At 40.7% G+C, this 21,936-nt stretch overlaps 1 protein-coding gene across 1 annotated transcript; it reads left to right on the top strand.

Moving 5' to 3' along the window:
• The first annotated feature begins 898 nt into the window (after nt 1-898).
• ppp1r13l (protein phosphatase 1, regulatory subunit 13 like) lies at nt 899-21,362 on the top strand. Its single transcript, XM_083913506.1, has 13 exons — nt 899-1,046; nt 8,907-8,969; nt 9,078-9,205; nt 11,906-12,452; nt 13,354-13,446; nt 13,596-13,684; nt 14,604-14,976; nt 15,085-15,536; nt 15,711-15,848; nt 17,039-17,172; nt 18,041-18,207; nt 19,526-19,719; nt 20,226-21,362. The coding sequence occupies exons 2-13, from the start codon at nt 8,933-8,935 to the stop codon at nt 20,259-20,261; spliced, it is 2,388 nt and encodes a 795-aa protein (XP_083769632.1). The 5' UTR covers nt 899-1,046; nt 8,907-8,932; the 3' UTR covers nt 20,262-21,362.
• The last annotated feature ends 574 nt before the right edge of the window (nt 21,363-21,936 follow it).

Genomic DNA, 21,936 nt, shown 5'->3' with positions numbered 1-21,936 from the left:
TAAACCATTTCTCTAGCATGTTAAGCATTGCCATACCTGTAGTCTACCACATTTGGCATGTCATAATGCACATACATCTTCCTTTACATTGTATATGGTGCTGCAGTACTAGATTAAACCTCTGATAGTTGTCTATCACCTAAAACAAGATATGTGTCCACGGTTATATGCAGGTGGAACATCTTTAACATTTGTCATATAAATGTATAAAAGTATAATATTCCATTGTTAAAAACTGTATATTTGAGCATTTAGGATTATTCCAAAGGGGGTTATAACACAGGTGGAATACTCAGATATTTATGCAAAGAGCAGGTGGACTGCAGTGTAAAAATACTCTTATTACAAGTCAAAGTCCTGCATTCAAACTAACATAACAAAGTTGACTAAAATAAAAAAAAGTTGACCCAAAATATAAAGTACTCACGGCCCGTTTCAGAATCATGTATTTTATATGATTATGGATCATAAATAGCCTACTAATGTCTTGGTAAATGCAGTTGGTAAAGGTGGAGCTAATTTTAATACTTGGTATACTGCTGGGTTCATTAATCATAATAACACTTTATAATGTATACCTGTTTGTTGATTATATGTTGTAAAAATACAAAATGTCAAATAAATAAAAAAGTAAAAAGTGAAAGCATGAAGCAGAACACGAACATCCCAATAAAAGTACTGCTGTAAACGACGCTTACTCTCCACCACTGATGCCGCCTGGGGTTATAACGCTGTCTATAGCGTGTATATACCTGCGCCTACACAATTCACTGCCTGTCATGTCATTGGCATGTCACCGTGAACATGCTTCACCTGGGCCAGCTGTGGTAGGAACACCTGGCTCGGGTTACAGCGGCGCACAGAGCCAGAGGGGCTGGACTCCGAGCCAAAATCACTCCACTCGGTGCGCAGCTATGACTAAATGTCTGGAGCGATCGCCACCGCGGAGAAAGGCAGTCTGAGCGGAAGAGAAGGCACTTTGAACACGGCTCAGCTTTCCTCTCGGACCTGGGGCAGACATACGAACAGGCTGTCATTGTTTTGAGGTAAGGAAGTATTTGAAATCACCCTGGACGAATTTTACGCACGTATCTGCGTGAGGAAAAACTGCGTGAGGCGGATAAAAAACTTTTTTCCCCCGTAAGATCGCGTCAGTGTTGTGGCTCTTTAAATTTTGTTCGCAGCGCCGGTTAAGTACAGTCTTGAAAACGCCTAGTTTCCTTTGAATGGTCCTATTCATTTTCTCGTTCATTGTGAGGGGTCTTGAATGCGAGGAGGAGCTTGCTCCCAAACTAATGAGAATCAGATGTTACCATGTCAGCCTGGTGTGCCTCGAAGTCTCCAACCCGAGGAAAGCTCCAGAGCAACAGCCAGCTGAGCACTGGTGCAGCACCCTTCACTAACTTTACTGACAGCCACACACCTCCACACAGCCACAGTTCTCTACACGGATTTATGTGACTTCATCTGAATGGTATATTTCTTTATCTTCTATGTGATATTAATGTTGAAACTTTATGGTGGCAGTGTTTCTGTTCTAAACAAAAAGATCCATCCTAACATTTAAAGTTCCTTACACTCTCTTGCGACCGCCAGTTAGAGATTCAGATGTGTCAGTTATTTGATAGCAGGGCTGCTGATCTGCAAGTAAACAAAACCTTCCTGTCAGAGCAGGATTTAAATGGCTTGTATCCAACTTGTGTGTTCTGCAAGGTGTCGGTCAAAAACCAGCTGAGCTGCATTGTGTAATGCACTTGCTGTAACCTGCTTTTTTATGACAAACTGTTCCCTATGTCACCAGAGTACTTGTAGTTGGATTTTCTCCTAAAGTGATCAAATCCATGCATGCTCACACTTGCAAGGTACACACATTTGTCACTTTGCGGTATTATAATGGCCCTGCTTCAGGCTCTTTGCACCTCAGCATGAGCAAAACACTGCAGGCTTTAGACGGGGCATGCAACTCGCCAGAAATGCCTGTTATGTTGTGTGGCACTGAGAGATTCCTAAGTCCCATGCTGTGGAGAACAGTTTTGCTCTAAAAGTAAAGGGATAGCTGGGATAGTGCGAGAAGCTGTTATGCCAAAGTAGAGCCTGCAGCACGAGGAAACAAGAAGAATGAATGTCAGTTATTGTCTAGGTAGTGATTGTCATCATTTTAGAAATAGTCGTATGCATACATATGTACCCTTAGTGTCTGCACAGACTGATAATTATCTTCATCTTGAGATCATTAGAGCTCAAAGGCTGTATTCTTTGGCAATGACAGTTGCTGTCACGATTAGAACAAGAAAAATTTCAATGACTAACTCAGGGTGTAAGCAAGCATTCTCAAATAAATACTTTGGGTGGAGTTTTTGTACCTGAGGAGCTTACAGTTGTGGAAATATGTAAGTAGAAGATATGGTTGATCTATGAGACAGTTATGGTATGTTGTATGTCAGCATGGAATTCATTCATCATTAAACAGTCAAATGTTACTTAACAGCTCAACACGGGTACAAGTTGTTCTCTATGGCAGCTCGGTCATAGTTTGATAAGATCCGAGGGGATATTCTGTTGGTAAGCTTTTTTGGGGGAAACTCTTTCTGAGGTTGTGGCAGACACTGGGGATGAAACCCATGAATTTATCAGATTCGATTCAAGCCAATTCAAGGTCACACAGTTGCACATACGAGGCAAAAGAAAGCAAAAAGAAGCAAACAACTGTACAGACTAAAACGATGCCAGCATCATTGCAAATATTCAGAGTTGTATTTTAAAAACACAAGCAGCATCAGTGTGAATACATGTAGATCAGTCTGCCTGTGATTGCTTTTGTATGTTTTTGTGTATGTCTGTCGTGCGTGTGTCTGCTTCTGTATGCTGCTATTGTCTGCCTTTGCTCTGTTGCACTTTGTTCTGCTCTGCTTTTATTCTTGCTGATGTATTTGTCCTGCTTTTATGGTTGCTTTACTCTTTGTCCTACTTTTATTTTGTGTTTTGTACTGAAACTGTTGTTTTAAACTTGCGTCTTGATGTTAGGATGCCACTTTACACCTGGCCAGGGACAACAGATGAAATTCTTGAGATTCTGGCATATTTACAGCAATCTTCATCAATATGCACTGTCCCTGACAAATACAATGAATAAACGAATAAGAAAGATACAATAGCATAATGTGAGGTGCATTGTGGCAGTGAGATTTATATTATCATACGCAAAAGAGCAGGGCAAAGCACTGTTACACAGATTCACAATATTTTATACAGTAATTACACAATACCTACCACTTGTATTTGCACAATGAGTCTTTCTCTCCTGTCAGAATCCCAAAATGCCAATGACCTATTTAAAGCGATTCCCATCACATGAGATAGTGGTGAGCCAATGTAAACATTACATTTTATCTTTGACATTGGACTTCTGACATGAAAATACCTTCAAGGGCTTTATTTCAAATCAAGCTGCTCCAGAGTTATTAAAGGGATAAAGCAGACAGCAACAGACAGCCCTGTTGAAGTTTATGCAGGAGGAGCTGAAGCTGTTATGCTCTCATCAGAGCCTCCAGACTGCATTGGCAAAAACCACCATCTTACCTCACAGAACACAGGAGTTCTCACTTCAAAGTTACACACAACGAAAACGTAGAAACCGATCGAGGCAGCATAGACGAGTAACTCGTTTATATCCAAAGGAGTCTGGTGGTTTTGAAGAGAGTAATGTAACAGCTTCAGTTTCCCCTTGTAAAGGGCTGTCTGATGACAAGGTAAAGCAGTGAAAATATTGTAAATATAGATTACGTAATGATATTAATTAGTCCACAGAAGTAAATTGCTTAACTTCAGTACCTGTCCTCCTGCCTGCTCCTCCAAACTGAGGGTGGGTCGACCATCATCTACTATAGGCTATATACTCATGCATAACTTCCTTATACAACCTCACTTAAAAAAAAGAGCTGTCCCTTTAAATAAGTTTAAAGTGGTTTATTCTCCTGTGGGACATCATTTAGTTTATGTTTTGAGCACGATGACATAGGATTTAGGTGATTTAGGTTTCAGGACTCCATGACGAACAAAAAAAAAAAAGCAAGCCACAAACAGAAGCATTTAGTTTTGTCAGAGGATTTTTTTTGAGCATTGAGTCTCAGCCAAGTTGGTTGCTAAGAGCAGAGCGTCTGAAGGAAGGATATGAAGGAGGAACCAACAGGAGGGGGAGGAAATGAATGGATGCCTGGATAGAAGTATGGAGTTCAGCAGAAACTCAAAGAATCGGTTAGAAAGAGAAAGAGGGAGGTGCCGCTCGGAGTCGTGGTCAGCCACACCCTGGCATTCTGCAAAGCTAATGATTATTGTCTTTAATCCTTAAGTCTTCCTGCTGCTCCCCTCAGGATCACTCTGCTTTTCTGAGTGTTGGTTAACAAAGTTTAAGTTCAATTCTCCTCCCTGGTTTCATCTTGTGGCTTTCATCTTGGCTTTACCACTCGATAGCACTAATTGTTGTATGTTAAATGTTAGAACCAGCTGACTATGTAATCACAGCACCGGAAAGGAACTGGACAGTAATTACATATGAGGTTTTCCACTAAAGTTCTGTTGAGAAACCAACCAAAGTGCAGCAGCAGATCAGGCAGACTGAAATAGAAGTGGCCACAACCTGTCAGTCGCCTTTACATGTTCTGATGATTTATGTTTCTGCGTTTTGATACACGAACAACCCCTTTCTGCGGCATGTGTACTTTAAGGTGTAACTTGATATGTGATAATTGCATGCGCGCTGCCTGTTCCTAAAAAATAAATATTTATTCCCTAAATGCTTCTGTTCTTAGTACCTTCATTTTACACAGTCTAACCAAGGCTGTTGAATTTTCCTTAGTTTATTTGCACAGTCATAAAATATACTGATAAGTAAAGCAAAGACAATTTCGAGATAAAAAAACAAAAACAAGGAGATTATTCGAATAATCTATCGCTTCAAAACCTCCAAATAACAGAACACAACATGGCGGAGATGATAGAAGGAAAAGTATAAAGTCATAAGGGAAGTAAGGCAATCCCCTTTTGTTGTTTTGTCTATTATCCTGTAAATTAACCCTTTAAAATGCATTATACATTGAAATAAACACTGTGTTAGTTTTAACCATTTTAACAGAGGTGTAAAGAGTACTCTGATATATATGTGTGTGTGTGTGTGTGTAGTATATCTGATATAAGTACCAACACAACAGTGCACAAGTACTCTGTTACAAGTAATGTCCTGTATCCAGCAGTTTACTTGGATAGAAGTAAACAAGTATTAGGATCAAAGTAGAAGTACTTATTATGCAGAATGGCCCATTTCAAGAATTGTATATGGTTTAAATATTGATGCATTAATGTGTAAGCATCCCATTTTTGTTGAAGCAGATCAAAATAGAGCTCATTTGAACTACTTTACTGTGTATCAGGATGTATTTCCTGATTATATTCTAATCAATAAAGTGAATATGAAAGTAGTAAAAGCTGTCAGACAAATAATTACTGCTCTTGAGTAAATGTACTTTACTACATTTACATTCCACCACTGCACTTGATTACATACTGTTATACCTTAAGGTTGCTATTGTTTACACATTTAGAGTGAAATTAGGCTTGAATAAAGAGGGAAATAAACTTGAGAAAGAAATCCTCGAATTTGTACAAATCAATCTAAAAGGAAATCAAATCAAACATAGTCCTGATGATGTACCAGTGTGACAAAGGTAACTCAAACAGTAAAAGTTGTTGTAGAACCAGTAAAGAGAAAACCAGAAGGGGTGAAGTGAATGAATGAGTGATCGGCCTGACCTTTGTGAGTCAGAGTATCTTTTTGTGTGCGCTGCTCTTGTAGATAAGCGTCCCAGACTGTGTGTGTGAGGTGAATGCCTCACTGGGAGGGGTGGTGAGGAATGTGAGACACGCCAAGTCCCACAACAGCACAGTACAGCACAGCATGTGAAGAACAGCTATTATCTGGCTGTGTTGTACACTTCAGTTTGATGACCTGACACGCAATGTTTTCTCCGTCCCTGGCTAATGTTCAACTGTCCAGTGACTTAGAAGGACGTTCGTAATCAAACGTTGTTTGAGCTTGGTCTAGTTTTTGGAAAGTTTTTTTTTTTTTTGCCTTTCATGGCTTTATTTCTTAGGACAGCTGAAGATTAACAGGAAACAGGGGGGAGAGAGAACCCGGGCGAGGACTTTTATTCTCTGTATATGGGGCGCCTGCTCTAACCACTGAGCTACCGCACACCTCAAAGAACAACTGTTCACAAATGGCCTCCTGTGATTCCAACGACTGTCGTTCAGACTCAATAGAGCACTAACAGAGTCGAAACCAACTTCCCACCAACGACTGCCACTCTAACGATGGCCGTTGGCACTTGGAGCACAAAGTGTTTCAGTGACATCATCGGCCTTGTGAGAGGTTAAAAACCTGGATCTCCACACCAGACAGTTGGACCAGTCCCAGCCTGGTCAGATGCGTACATGAACTGATGAAGCCTCTTGGATGAGAGGGTTGAAACGTCTTCCTAGACAAATAACCAAGTCCAGTTGCTTTTGGCTGAAATTTCTTTGGGGATAACACAAGCTCGATCTAGTTTTTACGATTTTTATGTGCACCTATTGTATTAGGCCTAAAAACAAGCTGGATTGGCAACAAAGATAAACATCCTACCCCTCTCTTCATGCCCAAATTAAAAAAAGAGGTCTGAGGGATATCTGCAGCTTTGTTTTTTAATTTTACCAAAGTAATATTGATATTAATTTCATCTCTGATACAGTCAAGCAATTACAAATCTGTAACAGTGTATCATATCTTGTTTTCTATTTCCACCATATACTATAAAAACAAATGGACGTAGTCTATGTGACGTCACCCATATGTTTTTGAAGAGCTGTAATAAAGTGTAGTGTTGCAGCTCCGGCGGTGGTCACCATCTTGGCAGTCACCTGCTCCTGGCTAACCCAAAAATAGGCAAAGGGGTGAAGTGTGGATGGAACTGAAGGGGGCCGAGTGAAGCCAACAGTTGACATTAGCCTCCTGTGACGGCACCCTCCTGTCAAAGCGTCCTCGCCCTATATCGTGCAGAACTTAAAGAGACCAGGGCCGTTTTTTTATAGCAGGCTGTAAACATGTTTCTGCTGTAAAGTTGGGCTTTTTAACAGAGGGGGTCTACAGGGATGGACTTGCCTTGTGAGCCAGCTTCAAGGGGCCATTTCAGGTACTGCAGTTTTGGAGACTCCTGTGTTGGCCTAATATTTCAGGTTGCCGCTTCACTTTTATTTATTCTATTTTTATACATATAATTTTTCATGTAAAGTTTTGATCTGTTCTAAATTGGAGCAGGAGGAAACACTATTGACAGAAAAATCTGTGTATCGTCTTGTATTCTATTTCTGCATATAAACAAGATACAAAAAAAGTTTGAAGTTACAACCTCCCACAAATGGAGCATATTCTGGCATCACTATAGCTATAGAACAAGACTCGTTAGTGGGCAAAAGAAAACAACCATTTAGTAAATCAGAACCATTTATCATCATGTCTGTAATACAATAAGACAACACACTGATGGTAAAGAAGAGCTAAAGAGCAGCCATGGTTTGTTTCTGAAGTAGGAAAAGCCTAAATATGTCACAGAAATGTTGCGTGGTCATGCAGCAGGTCTAGTGGTTGAATCACCAGTGAATGAGAGACTGACCTCACTTTCTGTCTGTCTGTGAGAACACACTGGCATGGCCATTATTAGTCAAACTAGGGCAGGGGTGTAACTCTAGGACAGGTGTGTTAGGATGGCTCACACTTGGATAATCATACAATTGAACTTCAGTTTTGAGATGTTTTATTACCCCCAACATGCACATAGTATTTGCTGTCCAATGGAAATGACACAAGGTTTAGAGTAACACAGCATTTATCTGGTCTAGGTGTCTAGACGAAGGCCATATCAGGACCAGCTGTTCCCTTTTAAATACCATGAACGAATGGTTCCTCCCAATATCAAGGCTTTACAGAAGCACTAATATTTAGTATTTTAAGTTCATAAAGAATATGCCATGGAGTGGTTAGCATGTCTGCTGGGATCGGCTTGTCGATAGGGACAAGAGGTGGAAAATTAATGAATGATTCTAATAAGCACTCGGAAATCCATCAACTTTATTTAAAGGTCTTTATTATTTATTATAATATTTGTTTATTATCATGTATACAGTGATTTTTTTGGCATAAATGATTATTTGAATTGCTTTTTGAAGCAAGTCTGGATTTATCTACCTGCTGACATACACAACTGTCTGGATTCTTAGTATATTCTGTCATCCACCCGACTATCACACGCCTGTCTTTCTTTCTGTCTGTCTGTGTGTCTGAAACTAGTGTTCAATCAGACCAGTCATATGTGATGTTAAGCTGGAACAAGTAGCATGTCATTGCTACGAGCTTCCTAAAAGTTGCCTCAGAGGGCTGTGATGTCATTTAGTGAGTGAGAGTGTCATGTGTGAGGAAACGCCGACTTGTTTAGACATGAAGGGCGTTCAGGTTATGTGTTAACAGAAAGTTGGTTCTTTGTTAGAGTGCCTGAAGGGGTGAGACGACTGAGAGCCTGCAGCAGGAGAGAAAGGGTAGGGTTAAATACTCTCTTTTCAGTTCAAAGCCACAGAAAGTCTAATTGTGTTACATCAAAGTAAGAGTCACAGGCTCTTACCAAATCCCAAATGATAGGAACCTAGAGGGCAGAGAGCGGAGCTTGTTCATATGAATCTGTGTTGCGTTATATCGTTGAAGCGGGCCAACCCAGAAAACGTCTTAAGTGCTGAATGGGAATTTAATCTCATGAGATTGTGAAAGTGTTGGCGGTTGAAGCTGTTGTGTGACATTATATCTAATGACAGTTTTGTTTTTTCAGGAGCCGGATGCTGCTACCTCACAGCCATGAGTTCCCAGACGAGCTATAGCAGCAGCATGCTGTGTGAGTTTCCACAAACCTCATTTGTCTCTGTTTGGCTCAGTGTATACTTGTGCACATGGGAGTAATATCATGCTAATTGTCTGTTGTGCTTCTGTGGTTTGTATTCAGTCCAGAGTATAAATGATGACCTGAATGCATCGCTGGCTACAGCAGATGAGTTATCGAAGGAGTTCAACTCTCTATTGAAGGAGGCATCCTCCTCCAACAACAACACCGCCGCAAATTCTGGCTCTCAGGTACACCCACACTCACACATACATACACACACCTGAAGGACTGGGTTCCTCCTTTTAGGTGTTTATTTGCAACAGTTTGTAACAGTTATATTCTGAGGGTGTCCCTTTCTAGTGACACTGTTCTTATGAAGGAATTTCTTCTTTGGGATTTGTCCTTAGGTAAGAAACAAACCTACGCACACTCAAGAGCACGCTTACACATTTGAGCGCTGACGTGTTTGTGCAAAACAATTAGTTGTTGAGTTTTCCTCAATTATACGGTTGTATAATATTATATAGAGAATATTTCTGTCAATTATAATAATTTAAAACAATCATTAGGCCTCTGCACAGCGTCTACCCACCTGTCCCAGTCTTGTGAACATTATATCTCAGGAACCGCCGGGAGGAATTTTCTTCAACTTTGATGCAAAGGTCAAAGGTCACTGTTACCTCACAAAAGACGTTTTGACTAGAATTCAGGAACTCCCGCGGTAATTATGAAAACATCTAACACAAATGGATAACAGTATAAAATGAAGTGATGCCATTTTATATCCAAAACGCCAAAGGTCAACTTCACTGTGACGTCATAACGTTTCTGTCCATTATTCAACACCATAACTCAACAGACAGGGAAACAGATACTGAATTGTTGACATTCATTTTAAAACTGTGCTGATTGTAGAGATCTTCCGTGCTGTTCTCGTTTCACCCTAAATACACTAAATACGTTTTATCAAATTCCTTCAAAGTCGTCACTACATACATTATGTAAGTCATGGATATAGACTATAATTCTAGTTGTCATGCTTTTATATAGAATTATGATCTTTTAAAATAAATAAACACTGTACTGACACTTCAGTTCACATCAGATATGTTAAGTAGGAACCATGCCATCCAATAATTAGTGACTGATGATGGTATTTATAGGCCCGAAGTGGCCTACTTCTGCACCCTAGACCTACTCACATAATGATATATTTACTGCTGCTGCAAGATGCTGCAAGACGCTGCAGCTCACGCCCTGAGGAGGGAGATCTATTTGCAGAGAGTAAGGCGCTACTAAATATACGCCCGCTTGTTTGGCGTTCACTTCCTGCAGGAGTAACTCCTCTTCAGAACTATTGAAGTCATACCTTTTATACTTTCTTTGGGCATTCTTGACTTCATTCCCTCAACTTTTCTCTTCTTTTTTCGTTGTGTGCACATGGCCCTGCAGTCTCATTCCCTTTTATGTTGATTGGCAGGGCATTTACTGTTCCTGTGCTCACTAGGATCAGCTTGCACATGCTTTGAATTAATGGGGTAATTGGGATAACAACACAGGTGTGAACAGTTCTGCTGTTTAAGATGTGGAATTTTCATTGGACTGTTCTTAAGAAAAAAAATGAAGAAGTTAGTGGTGAATGAGGCCCATAGATAACCCTCTAGCATGCTACTGACATCTGGGTTTTCCATTAGTGATTCTTCCTCATCATTCTTCCTTAAAAGCAAAAAGGTGATCCTGGGGTTATACCACTCAACATAGAACAATAGTAAAATAAATACTGCTGTTAAGATGAGACAATGTTTATTATCTGGCTTCTGGCAGAACTTCTTTAATACAATGTCAAAAATACTTGGATGACGATAACTGTTTCTCCCCATATTGCTATATTTGGGATTCCTGGATATGACAAACGTGATACTTCCAAGCAACTAGACGTTTTAGCCTTCACCTCTTTACTGGCAAAACGTCATCTTCTCCTTAACTGGAAGTCCACGAAAGCTTCCGCAGCTCTCGATTAGCTCATTGATGTCACGATCCTCAAGTTAGAGAAAATTAAATATTCACTGCGAGGTAACACACACACAAGTTTTACAACAAGTGGCAGCCCTTCTTAACATTCTGCACCTCTCATTCTTCTCTGCCTCCTGACTGATAGGCCCCACACCACCTTGCACACTATTTTGTCCTTGTTTGTGTTAAGTGTTTTATTTGTATTCTCTGTATATGCTATTTTTTAAAAGTATTATTATTTTTTTATTTTAATTATTACGATAATTTTTTTAGATTGGTTGTTCCTTCCTGTAACATCTAAAAAAGAAAAGTCATGTGACAGGAATTACAATTAACATGTTTTGGGTTTTAAAACACAGGAAAAAATAATACTCTTTATCTCCTCATGATGCAGAAGTTTTCTTTATCTTTGCATGCAGTGTACAGCCCTGTATATCTTGTGAAGATACTTCCCTTTATCCTGTGATAGTGGGACTGAAATTTATAATTATGACTCTGTGCTACTCAAAGCACAGGACAAGTCGGCCTTGTGCTCTGTAAACGTCAGCTGGGCTGTTTTGCACTATCTGTATTTAAAACTCTTCAGAACCTGACCTTGGGGCCACTCTTCGAGACGGAAGCCGTTTGTGCAGGCGTTTTGAAGAGGGCTTTCCTTGCAAGGAAATGATTTGGAATAAACACACAAGGAGAAAGACCATCTTATTTGGTCTTCATCTTCTTGATTGACCCTTATTGACTCATTTTCCTATAACTGTCAGAAAGTTTGGCATTTGTTTTGACTCACGGTCAAGTTGTCAGTTCTTTGTATCCACTGTAGCATACTTTCAATAAAAAACATTGAAGAAAAAAAGGTGAAACAATGTGTACATTGAACTACCCAGCACTGTAATAAAGTCATTCCTCATTTATTAATAACAGATGCTTTTTCCCTTCAGACCAGCTCTGTGATCTCCAGAGAGAGGCCTGAGTCCTCCAGTTGGTCCAACACCTCCAGTGGCAGTGGAAATGGCAGCCCCAAGCCTTTCTCCCCGACCTCAACAACTCCCCGTCCTATAGACTCCGTCTTCTCCAGCAACAAAAACCAACCATACTCTCCCGGCCCACTCTCATCCCCCAGTATCCAGAGGAGGTCACACTCTCCTCTTCCTCAAACTGGATCCGAAAGCTACTCGTACGGGCAGCAGAGCCCCAAACAGTCGCCTCAACCCCCCAGGCGTAATTCCCCCTCTCGATACAACAGGAGCCCACGAGGCTCAATCAGTTACGTGGATAGAAGCCCTTCTCCGAGCCCCACAGCGGCTTCTTTTGACCAGCCACCTTGGTCTGCCTCGCTCCAATCCTCCTCCAACCTGCTGAGCCCTTACGACAGCAGCCAGATGGGCCGTAGGTCGCCTCGCCCGGACAGAAGTCGCTCTCCACTGTCCTTCAATCACCCAGCGTCCAACACGCTCCCACGAAATTTTGCTGCGTTAAGGCAGCCTGGTAAGTGGCTGTAGATAAATGGAAGTTAATTGAGTTCATGGAGTCCAGAAATTCAGAGCTGTGTTACACCACAGCTATTCACATTTAATGTTGATCTTTTCCAATTTGGTGATGAATCAGGTTTTTGTGTTGCAGTATTTAGATTTGGCATGACAAAGGAGCAGGTAGAGACAGCAACCAATCACAGCAGTCGTTTATAGATCTCTGGTGTTGTGTTTATAAACACCAAACAGTCCAGAAGCTGACTTTTGGTAAAACTGAGACTGACACTTTGGCAAAATCAAAAGAAAATGCTACCAATGGGCTTCTTAGACATACAGAATAGTAGTCTCTCCAGTTGCCACAAAAATAGAAAAATAACCCTATTAAAACATTTAATCAAAGCTTACCTATAAGATACATGGCCTTGTATATTGTGAAAACACATAACTTACCTTTCTCATCAGCCTTTATATGATTAATTGTGTCACTGTCTCCCTCCTTGTCAACATATCTCTGTAAACTAACCTTGAACCAGTCCTCTCTTCCTGTGGTCCCCCTGTCTTCTCTCACGTCATAGAAATGAACTGATAACTGTATATACTCTTTTGCCTTTCATTAAGCTTCAGGACATTGTTGAACTGAACCCTGCTTTCAAGCCAGTAGAATTATAGAAACCACCGACAAAATGTGATCAGGTTGTTCCACAACTAAACCCGATCCAAAAGAATGTAATCACTCTGGGTTTAATGTCACGTTGCTCTTTCTGAGATTCTTCAACACTGCAACTTAAAATCTTGGAGAAATACAGTCCTGTGAAGTACTGTTCCTTCTGTAATTTCACTCTTTCTGGCACTTGTGTTGGAGACTTTTGTTTATTTTGCTCTTATTTCCTTTTTCAATCTCTCTCTCTCTCTCCCAGAAGAGGGTGTGCAGCGGCTAAAGAGCTCTAGCAAGTGGAATGAGACAGATTTGGACGTGTCCTACGAGAAGAAACCTCACCACACCTATGAGAGTTGGTTGATTTCTTATACTTCTCCGACTTTTATTTTGAAGCTTTGGAATAAATCCAGGACAAACCATTTGGGTACAAAACCTGAGGAGAACTGGCGCTCTGCCTGTGCTGTAGTCTCTGTTTTCTAACTTAACACTTTCCTGTTACAGAGACAGAGTGGCTACGGCCGTCTGTGCCAAATAGCAGCTGGAGAGAATCCAACCTCGATGGCCCTCCTCAGGCCCCAAGCCCCAAAAAGGTGGGTGGTGTTTCACACAGAGGCTTTCAAATAGGTAGTATTAGAGGTTTATTTGTATGTTGTAGCCCAAACCCTTTTTTATGAAATCCGTGATAAGCCATTCTGTGTTAAGCCACAGAAATCCGTGATATGGGAGTTGCTGCGAGTTACCTGACAGTGACGTGCCTAACTGTGGGAGAGGACAGGAGTTTCACTAGCTATTTTAACTCGAAATCTCCATCATTTCTTTTTTACTTATGCATTTTTACCTCTATGTGAGAGAAAACCATCTGTTACTGTCTTGTGAATTTAATTAAGTTACATTATCCACCTTAATGTATTTGAGTCAAGAGTAAATTTTCCTTTCGGCTCAATTAATTATTATTATTATATTTTACATTTGGTGATGATCAGGCAGATCTTTGATGAAAGCTATATCACACAATGAATTTGCCATAAAATCAAATACAGTTAATATCAGGTATATGTTGCCCATAAAGTTGGAATCAAATATCTTTGACCTCTTCTCATGGTTGTGACAATGTAATTTATTCTTGATAGATAAGTGTACATATTCTCAAAACTGTATTGATCAATCTCTTTCAAACATATCACTAAAAAGAGAAATGTGTCTGTAAACAGAACTTTTCCAACTTAATGGGCAACTGTGTATAAGCTATATAAGAGTTTGTTATAATGCTGTGGTTAGGAACTATAAGAGACACCTCACATTAAAGACCTTTTCAACTGAATATTGCTAGGCAACAGCCTTGGTCCTTGTTAACTTCCTGTCAGCTGATGTCATTCACATCCACTGCATCAGGAAATAAACTAGGACACATTTAAAATGTTTATGTTTAAATCTGTGAAAAGGTCTGTACAGCCATCCAGTGGATTTAGATTAAGTTATACCATATCCCTTTTTTCATTTCTTTTCCAGGATACTCGTTATCAATCTCTACAGTTTCCCCATGGTTCCCTCTCACGTAACACACGTATAACAGTTCCTCCAGATGTTTCATCGCCAGTCCACCCCCCTTACCACCCTCAGCCTATCATCTCCCGTATTTCCATTCCCCCAACTTCTACTCAGTCCCGTCAGCGTAAGCCCATCCCTCTCTCCGTCATCATGCGTCTCCAAAACCCCCGCTGGGTAGCAATGTCCACCCAACACCCCAGAGTCCTGGGAGGAGAGAGTGATATGTCACCTTACCAACCACCTGCACCAATCCCGAGGGATTACTTCCACCACTTTGTACCCTATCCTCCGCAGCAACCACCTGAGCTGAGACAGCCAGCGGTATACAGCGACGGTATAGTACATTTAACATTTGCACACGCACTCTGACCCTCTTTATGTTCACAGGATCTTTGTTCAACTCCCTTTGCGTTATAATGTGGTTTGGTATCCATCTGTGCAGTGCTGAACTCCGGGGACATAGATGCAGAGTTAGAGCGTCTGGACTTTGTTCATCACCTGCCTGTGATTTCGGAGAATCCCAGGATGGCAGAAGGCAGAATGGAGGGCCCAACCCGAGCTCCCCGGCCCCTCAGCCCCACCAGGCTACAGCCAGTGGTGGCCCCTGAGGCCCAGAGTCAGGAGATCCCTGACCTGGAGGAGCTGCTCCGCATCCGGGCAGAAATCCCCCGGGCCCTGAAGAGACGGGGTTCTGTGGACCAGTCGCAGCCCCTGAAGAGTGCCTCCCACTACCAGCCGAACCAGTACAAAAATCTCATTGACAAGCTTTTTCGCAAGAAGGAACACCGCCAGAAAGGGGAGCATGGTAGCGAGACCAGCAGCTCCTCAGACGGAGAGGACTTCGCCACACCTCCTGCACCTCTACCCGCAGCCACCATGCATCATGATTTCAGAGTAAGAAATGGGCCCGTAGCAACTGATGATGATCTCTGTCAAAAAACACCTTGTTAATTATTATGCATTTCTCATTCTAAAACAGCTGATGTTACATTTAGTCTTCAATCTCTGTGACGGATGAGATTCTCTGCAGTAAGTGTTTTACTTTATACATCCTGTTTGTCCCTTCAGAGCTACCATTCCATCCTGCGGCGGTCCAAGAAGGAGCGCAAAAGCTCTGGGAGGCGAGCTCGCCTCAGCCCGCTCGTCCTGCTGCTGGACGGATCGTTGGTCGGAGAACTGGAGATAGTGCAGAGGGCCGTGCAGGAGGTGTGTGTATGAATATTCCTTAAAATACTGTATAAACTATCGCTGCAACTACTACTACTCTACTACTACTGCTGCAACTGCTCCCAATAATAGTGATCATGCCTAAAATATCCTATTGCCCCAATGATTAAATACAAATTTTCTATATATATATATGTATATATATATATATAAAAACTAAGCTTTGATACAGTAAGGAAAGCAAAATCATAAAAAACTGTATACAAATGATTACTATTTATGTAAAACATAATCTGTTGAGAATTATTCAATTATTAACAGATAAATAATGAATTCATTAATTAAAACAAAGGCCTTAATGCACTTTTCATACGTAGCTTAGGTTATGGAGCGTGGACTGGTGGCTGGAGTGGCCAGTTCATCTCCTGGGCACTGCTGAGGTGCTGTTGAGCAAGGCACCGAACCCCCAACTGCTCGGGGTGCCGGTCACTGACAGCCCCCTCACTCTAACATCTCTCCTTAATTGCATGTATAGGTCCTGTCTGTGCATGTGTGTGTATTTTGGGCCTGTGTGTGTGTGTGTGTGTGTGTGTGTAACATGTATAATAATAAGAGTGAAAAAATTAAATTTCCCTGTTGCGGGATCAATAAAGTTCTTCTTCTTCTACACTGTTTCCTATATTTAGCTCTTTTTTTACAGAAACATTTTTGGAAGGATAATCAGCACCTTCAATAAAAAATGTATAGGGTAACAACATTAACATTATTGTCAGATACTAAGTCATAATTTTTAGAGGGGTTTCTGAACTCAGACAGTGTAGTGTAGTGCCAAAGTTGGTGCTCCAGTTCTGGATTTAGACTTTAGGAAGCACTGGAAATAAAGATGTGATATTTACCTTTCATTCTCTCAGGGATGGTGTGCTGAGCCTGCATCCCTTTATCCAACACGCCCCTGCTGCTTCTTCCTACAGAAATACATTTGTCTGGAAGTTGCTCATGCAGTGCAACGGCTTCTTCCATTTTAGCAGTTAGTTTAAGAGCTGGCTCAAGTGGATCCTGAAGCCTCTGAAGGAGGATGAAGTGGATAAAGCCAGTTACAACAGATACACGTGTTGATTTAACATCACACTGTCTTGATATGTGACAGTTTGAGAATATCTGAGAGCAGACATTCATGTAACATATTTCATTAAAGTTAAGATAATGCATCCACTCTGTGTTTCCCATAGATGAACGACCCCAGCCAACCCAATGATGAAGGCATCACTGCCCTTCATAATGCCATCTGCGGGGGCCATTACAATGTGGTGGATTTCCTGGTTCGCATTGGGGCTAATGTCAGTGCACCAGACAGCCACGGCTGGTAAATATCTGCTCATTCTTCATATACCCTCTCTCCAGTGGTGGAATATAAGTATTTACTCAAGAACTATACTTAAGTACAAATCTGAGATACTACTTATATTTAATGCTACTTTATACTGCTGCTTCACTACATCTCAGAGGTAAATATTGTACTGTTTACTCCACTACATTTGTCTGACAGCTTTAGTTTCTCTCCACATGTCCGTTTTTCATCCCCTTCCTGTCCAGATGTGTTGATGTTGAATGTTTGTGATAAAGTGAAGGATGAAGTGTTCCTTTATGTATTGAGAAACTTCTCCTCCTTTTTCAGCTAATTCTTTAAAAAGCCTCTTGAAACCATGAAAAGTTGACTTTTTAGTGATACGTGGTTCTCACAGGACAGCAACACTACAAACATGTGAGGATCTGATAGAATCTGATGCATTGATGCAGATGAAACTACCCAACAGTTTATAAAGGAGTTCAAATGAGCTCAACCTGAAACATCTGAATGTCATCCACATTAATGCAGCAGTAATATTAATCTAAAAACATCAGATATAATATTAAAACACTGACAGGGGACATTTTACTACACAGTACTTTTTTGATATGTTAAGTAAATTATGAAGATAATATTTACATACTGTATGTTTACATAAGTAAGGCTTTGAATGCAATACTTTTTACTCATCTGAATAGTTCTTCCACCACTGCCTCTCATTTGTCTGCGGAGATTTTGTGTATCTCAGCACATAAATGGTGACATGTTAAGCTTTGAGTTTGCTACTGTGAGGGTTTTGTCTGCAGAGTTCAAATGTGTCTTCAAGTGGCATTTTCAGAACAGCTATCTTGTACTCCTACATAACGGACAGTTCTTCCCACAGGACTCCACTGCATTGTTCAGCTTCTTGTAACGATCGTCCTCTGTGTGAGTTTTTGGTGAGGAATGGAGCTGCTGTCATGGCCATGACAGAGAGTGACGGTGCTACCGCCTCCCAGAAGTGTGATCCTTACGCTGTAGGGTTTGAGGAGTGTGAGAGCTTCCTTAGGGGTGAGGCAATTAGACCTACACACACACACACACACACACATGCACACACACGCACACACACACACGCACACACACACACACACACACACACAAAGACACACCCAAGTCATATAATAGAATGAATCATAAAATGACACCATTTTACAGTTGCTTCATTTACTGGGGCTCTGACCTTTGCACTTTTAAATGCTTGTTAAACATGTTTGAGTTTAGTCTCCCATCAGCCATTGACCCACGTGCAAATAATATAGCTAATGCTAAAATACCAATCACAGAACTCAAATTTACATTCATGACTACGAGCCAATATTCTCATTCAATGTAAATTAAAGGAATAGTTCTGATTTGTGGGGCTGTATGAGCTACATTTCCATACTCAGTGTACTACCTAGTGTAGATGGAGGTCAGCACCCAGTTGGAGAAGCAGGCTTTAGCCTGATCAATATCAGTTTAATGGTAGGCTATATTTAGAATATTTCCACAGCTTTACCGCACCATCACACAGCCGTGTTTAAGTAAACATTGGGGTAACTGAAGCTGTTTTCTATACTCTTGTCAAAGCCACCAGACTCCAGTGACAAAAACAGTAATTTACCTCCCAGAACACAGGAGTTGCTGGTCTACTGCTGGCTCAGTCGGTTTGTTTAATCATTTTGTCGGTTCCTAACCCCTTTAAAACTTAAAGTACAATACAAACAAATAAACCAATTGGACCTGAATCCACCAAAAACACTACTAAATAGTTACTCTTTTCTTCCTGATCATTACTTTAAAGGTTGAACATGTAGAATCTTTATAAAAGCTATATTTTAAAAAGAAATACACCAACAGGGCGTTTTTTGGGGTACAGAATGAAAATATTGCTTTTCCATAAAAAAAATATAGTCTGAATTAATATTTTTTTTAAATGTTTTGACGGGTTTTCCCAATGACTTTCTGTCACGTTCTGTTTCCATTGTAGCAGCCAATAGTGTTGGACGTTGCTGGTTGCCAGGGTTGTCTGTTGTTGCTACAGAAACAAGAATCATTTTGGGTTGAGAGCTAATAGATTACACAGCACTCACAGAAAGACTTCCAGTTGAAGACTGGCTAATGTTAAATACTGCTGTAAAAGTAATAGATTAGTCCAAATTAGTCGTTCCCCTGTATGATGCATCACTTGACATGGCTGATCGCTTGACAGACTCGAAAATGAACCTGGCAACCTGTTGGAATTATTTTTTGTTCTTGCGACTACGATCTTGAGACACTTGATGGCAGTGTTCTGCTCATTCAGCATTCAGTAAGCGTTAAACATGCTGTTTCTTTGTAACACCAGGTGTGGAGGAGGCCATGGGGATTGAGAACAGCGGGGTGCTGTACGCTCTGTGGAGCTACCCGGCTCAGGCAGCAGATGAGCTGAGCTTCAAAGAGGGAGACATGGTCACAATCCTGCAGAAACCTGAAGGGTCGGATTGGTGGTGGGCCTCCCTCTGTGGCAGGGAGGGCTTTGTTCCAAACAACTACTTCGGGGTAAGATACTGATAGGGAGTATTACATTTTTCCCGAGACAGTTTGTGTTAGTGTCCAATCCTTGTTAATATAGTGGGCTTCTGTTTTGATTATTTCAAGCAAAAATCTGACTCTGCAGGCTGCTAGAGAGCTGCAGACTTACTGTAAATGATAACACTCACGTCACTTTCTTTAATGTCATGTTTCTGCATTATAGCCAATGAGATGATAGCATATCTCCTCTTGCTATAAGAATCTGATCTTTGCTGTTTGAGCCTCAGAATTGAGGTGGCCTCACGCACTACTTTGTGTTGACAACACTTCTGTGCTCCTTGGTCAAGTAATTAAACTCCTTCAGTACCAGACATTCAGGATTTTTTTTTCTTTTCTAGCATCATAATAAATTCTTCCCTTACAGATACCAATTTCTAAATGTAGGGTTGGAAAGTTGAACCTTCACCTCCTGATTGTCTCACTGTAGCAGAAAAAACATGAATGTTTATGTTTTGTCTATTTTTTTTTTTCAGCTTTTCCCAAGGGTTCGACCAAAAACTCTGTGCTAAGTGGTCTCTTGTTGATGGTTAAACTCGAGCATAGGACCGTCTGAAAAACTGTCCTTCACAGCTTTACACTGTTGATTGACAGGACTGTGTCTGTGTGGTTATGAAAAGGCTGTGTCGCTGCAGGGCATGAGAAATGGTATTGATGATCAGTCAAGGAGAGTTGAAGGAGAAGTTTCAGTATTCACTGTGGCCTCACTGACAACGATACATCTTTCTAGAAGACATCAATTGTACCGGCTCTGCTGTAGGATATTTTTTCCAGTAAAGCTACGACTCTGTCCTGTGCTTAACATCTTGTGGCAAGCTATGGCTGTCTATCCATAAGGCTACAAAAGGGCCGTATTCCCTGCTGTGTTGCTCCGCCGTGTTCCCCTCAAACGTTAACATTTCTGACTCATTGTCTAGTTAGTAATCAGAATGCAAACTGGCTGTTGGTGTTCACTCTGCTCGTCAGCGAGGTCAGTGTCGCGGTGTGCTGTCAACAAACACCACCCATGATTGCTCAATTTAGAAAAAGGGCTGCTTCAATCAGAGCAAAATCAACCGACTCATTACTGGAGCAGAGTCGTCTGCTGCTACATCACAGAAGAATTGAAAACTGTAAAGTGAAAGAGAGAGGTCGGGACATTGAGCTTTTATTCTTGCTAAACTGTACTCTATGTATACATTGCTGTTTTGAAAATAGTTTATCCGATAGATGCAAATAAAAAAAAAAAACACACTTGTGATTTTACAAGTTAGACATCCTAACAATGTGGCTGCAGACTTTACATATTTTTTAAATCAGCCGCGTTAGAAACTTTGCTGCATCTGGCTGTTTTTTTACTTTGGTTCTAGTCCTTATACACAATGTAGGCCTTTACGCTGCCTATGTAAATTAATCTCATTGGAAGGGAACGTTTTTCTGTGAAGATGAAAGTTGTCTATTTGTGGTTGTTTGTGTATTCACAGTGGTAGAATGAATGTTTGGTGATGCGTTTGTGTTTTTATCACTTTTCAGTGTAACACGTTTGTCGCTGCTGTGCAATTAACCTGTAACCCCCTTTCAAGGGCCACACAGTGACCAAATGTTTAAATACTCAATAAATACATGAGTCATGGTGTTGGTTTCCATTGAAATTGTTTGTCACGGTTGTGTGTTTGTGGCTTAAAATAAGAAATGTGAAATGTCCTTTATCAACCAGCAGATGACACTGTATAATCAAATATAAATTCAGCAACAGCATAACATTTACATTTGTCAATACTACCAGCAAATATAAACTAAAACACCATTCACTGAGGTGGTTCTGTGCAGCATGAGTCCATTATGTTTTGTTTTTTTAATAAACCTTGTTAGTACTTTGTTTCTTCTTCTCTTCCCTGCAACAACTGCTGTGATCCTTAATCAATTAGCTGCACGATTATGCATAAGGGTGATTATTATAAAAACTACACACATGATTAATATTTTTTAATTAAGTCTGACTCAAGCTTTTTGATCTGTGGACTATCTCTACCCCGCTGGTACGGAGAAAACACCAACGCTTGTATGCTTCATCACAATCCCTAAAGAAGATTAGTGTCAACATTGTTTGAAGCTGACTGCTGTTTAATGTTTGAGGTTTTTTTTTAATTTTATGTTAAAAAAACATATGCTGATGATGACATACAGAGACACATGCACAATGTACTC

The sequence above is a fragment of the Echiichthys vipera genome (genome assembly GCF_963691815.1).
Source record: "Echiichthys vipera genome assembly, chromosome: 5".
In the NCBI taxonomy this organism is placed as follows: domain Eukaryota; kingdom Metazoa; phylum Chordata; class Actinopteri; order Perciformes; family Trachinidae; genus Echiichthys; species Echiichthys vipera.
Note: the sequence above shows the minus strand (reverse complement) of the source record. Positions and strands in the feature narration are given on the sequence as shown.

Bases quoted from the DNA above. Each gene is read 5' to 3' on its own strand.
- ppp1r13l (XM_083913506.1), top strand. From the start codon at position 8,933: ATGAGTTCCCAGACGAGCTATAGCAGCAGCATGCTGT. The intron at 8,970-9,077 runs GTGAGTTTCCAC...GTTTGTATTCAG, and splicing joins CTATAGCAGCAGCATGCTGT to TCCAGAGTATAAATGATGAC. The intron at 14,977-15,084 runs GTATAGTACATT...CCATCTGTGCAG, and splicing joins GCCAGCGGTATACAGCGACG to TGCTGAACTCCGGGGACATA.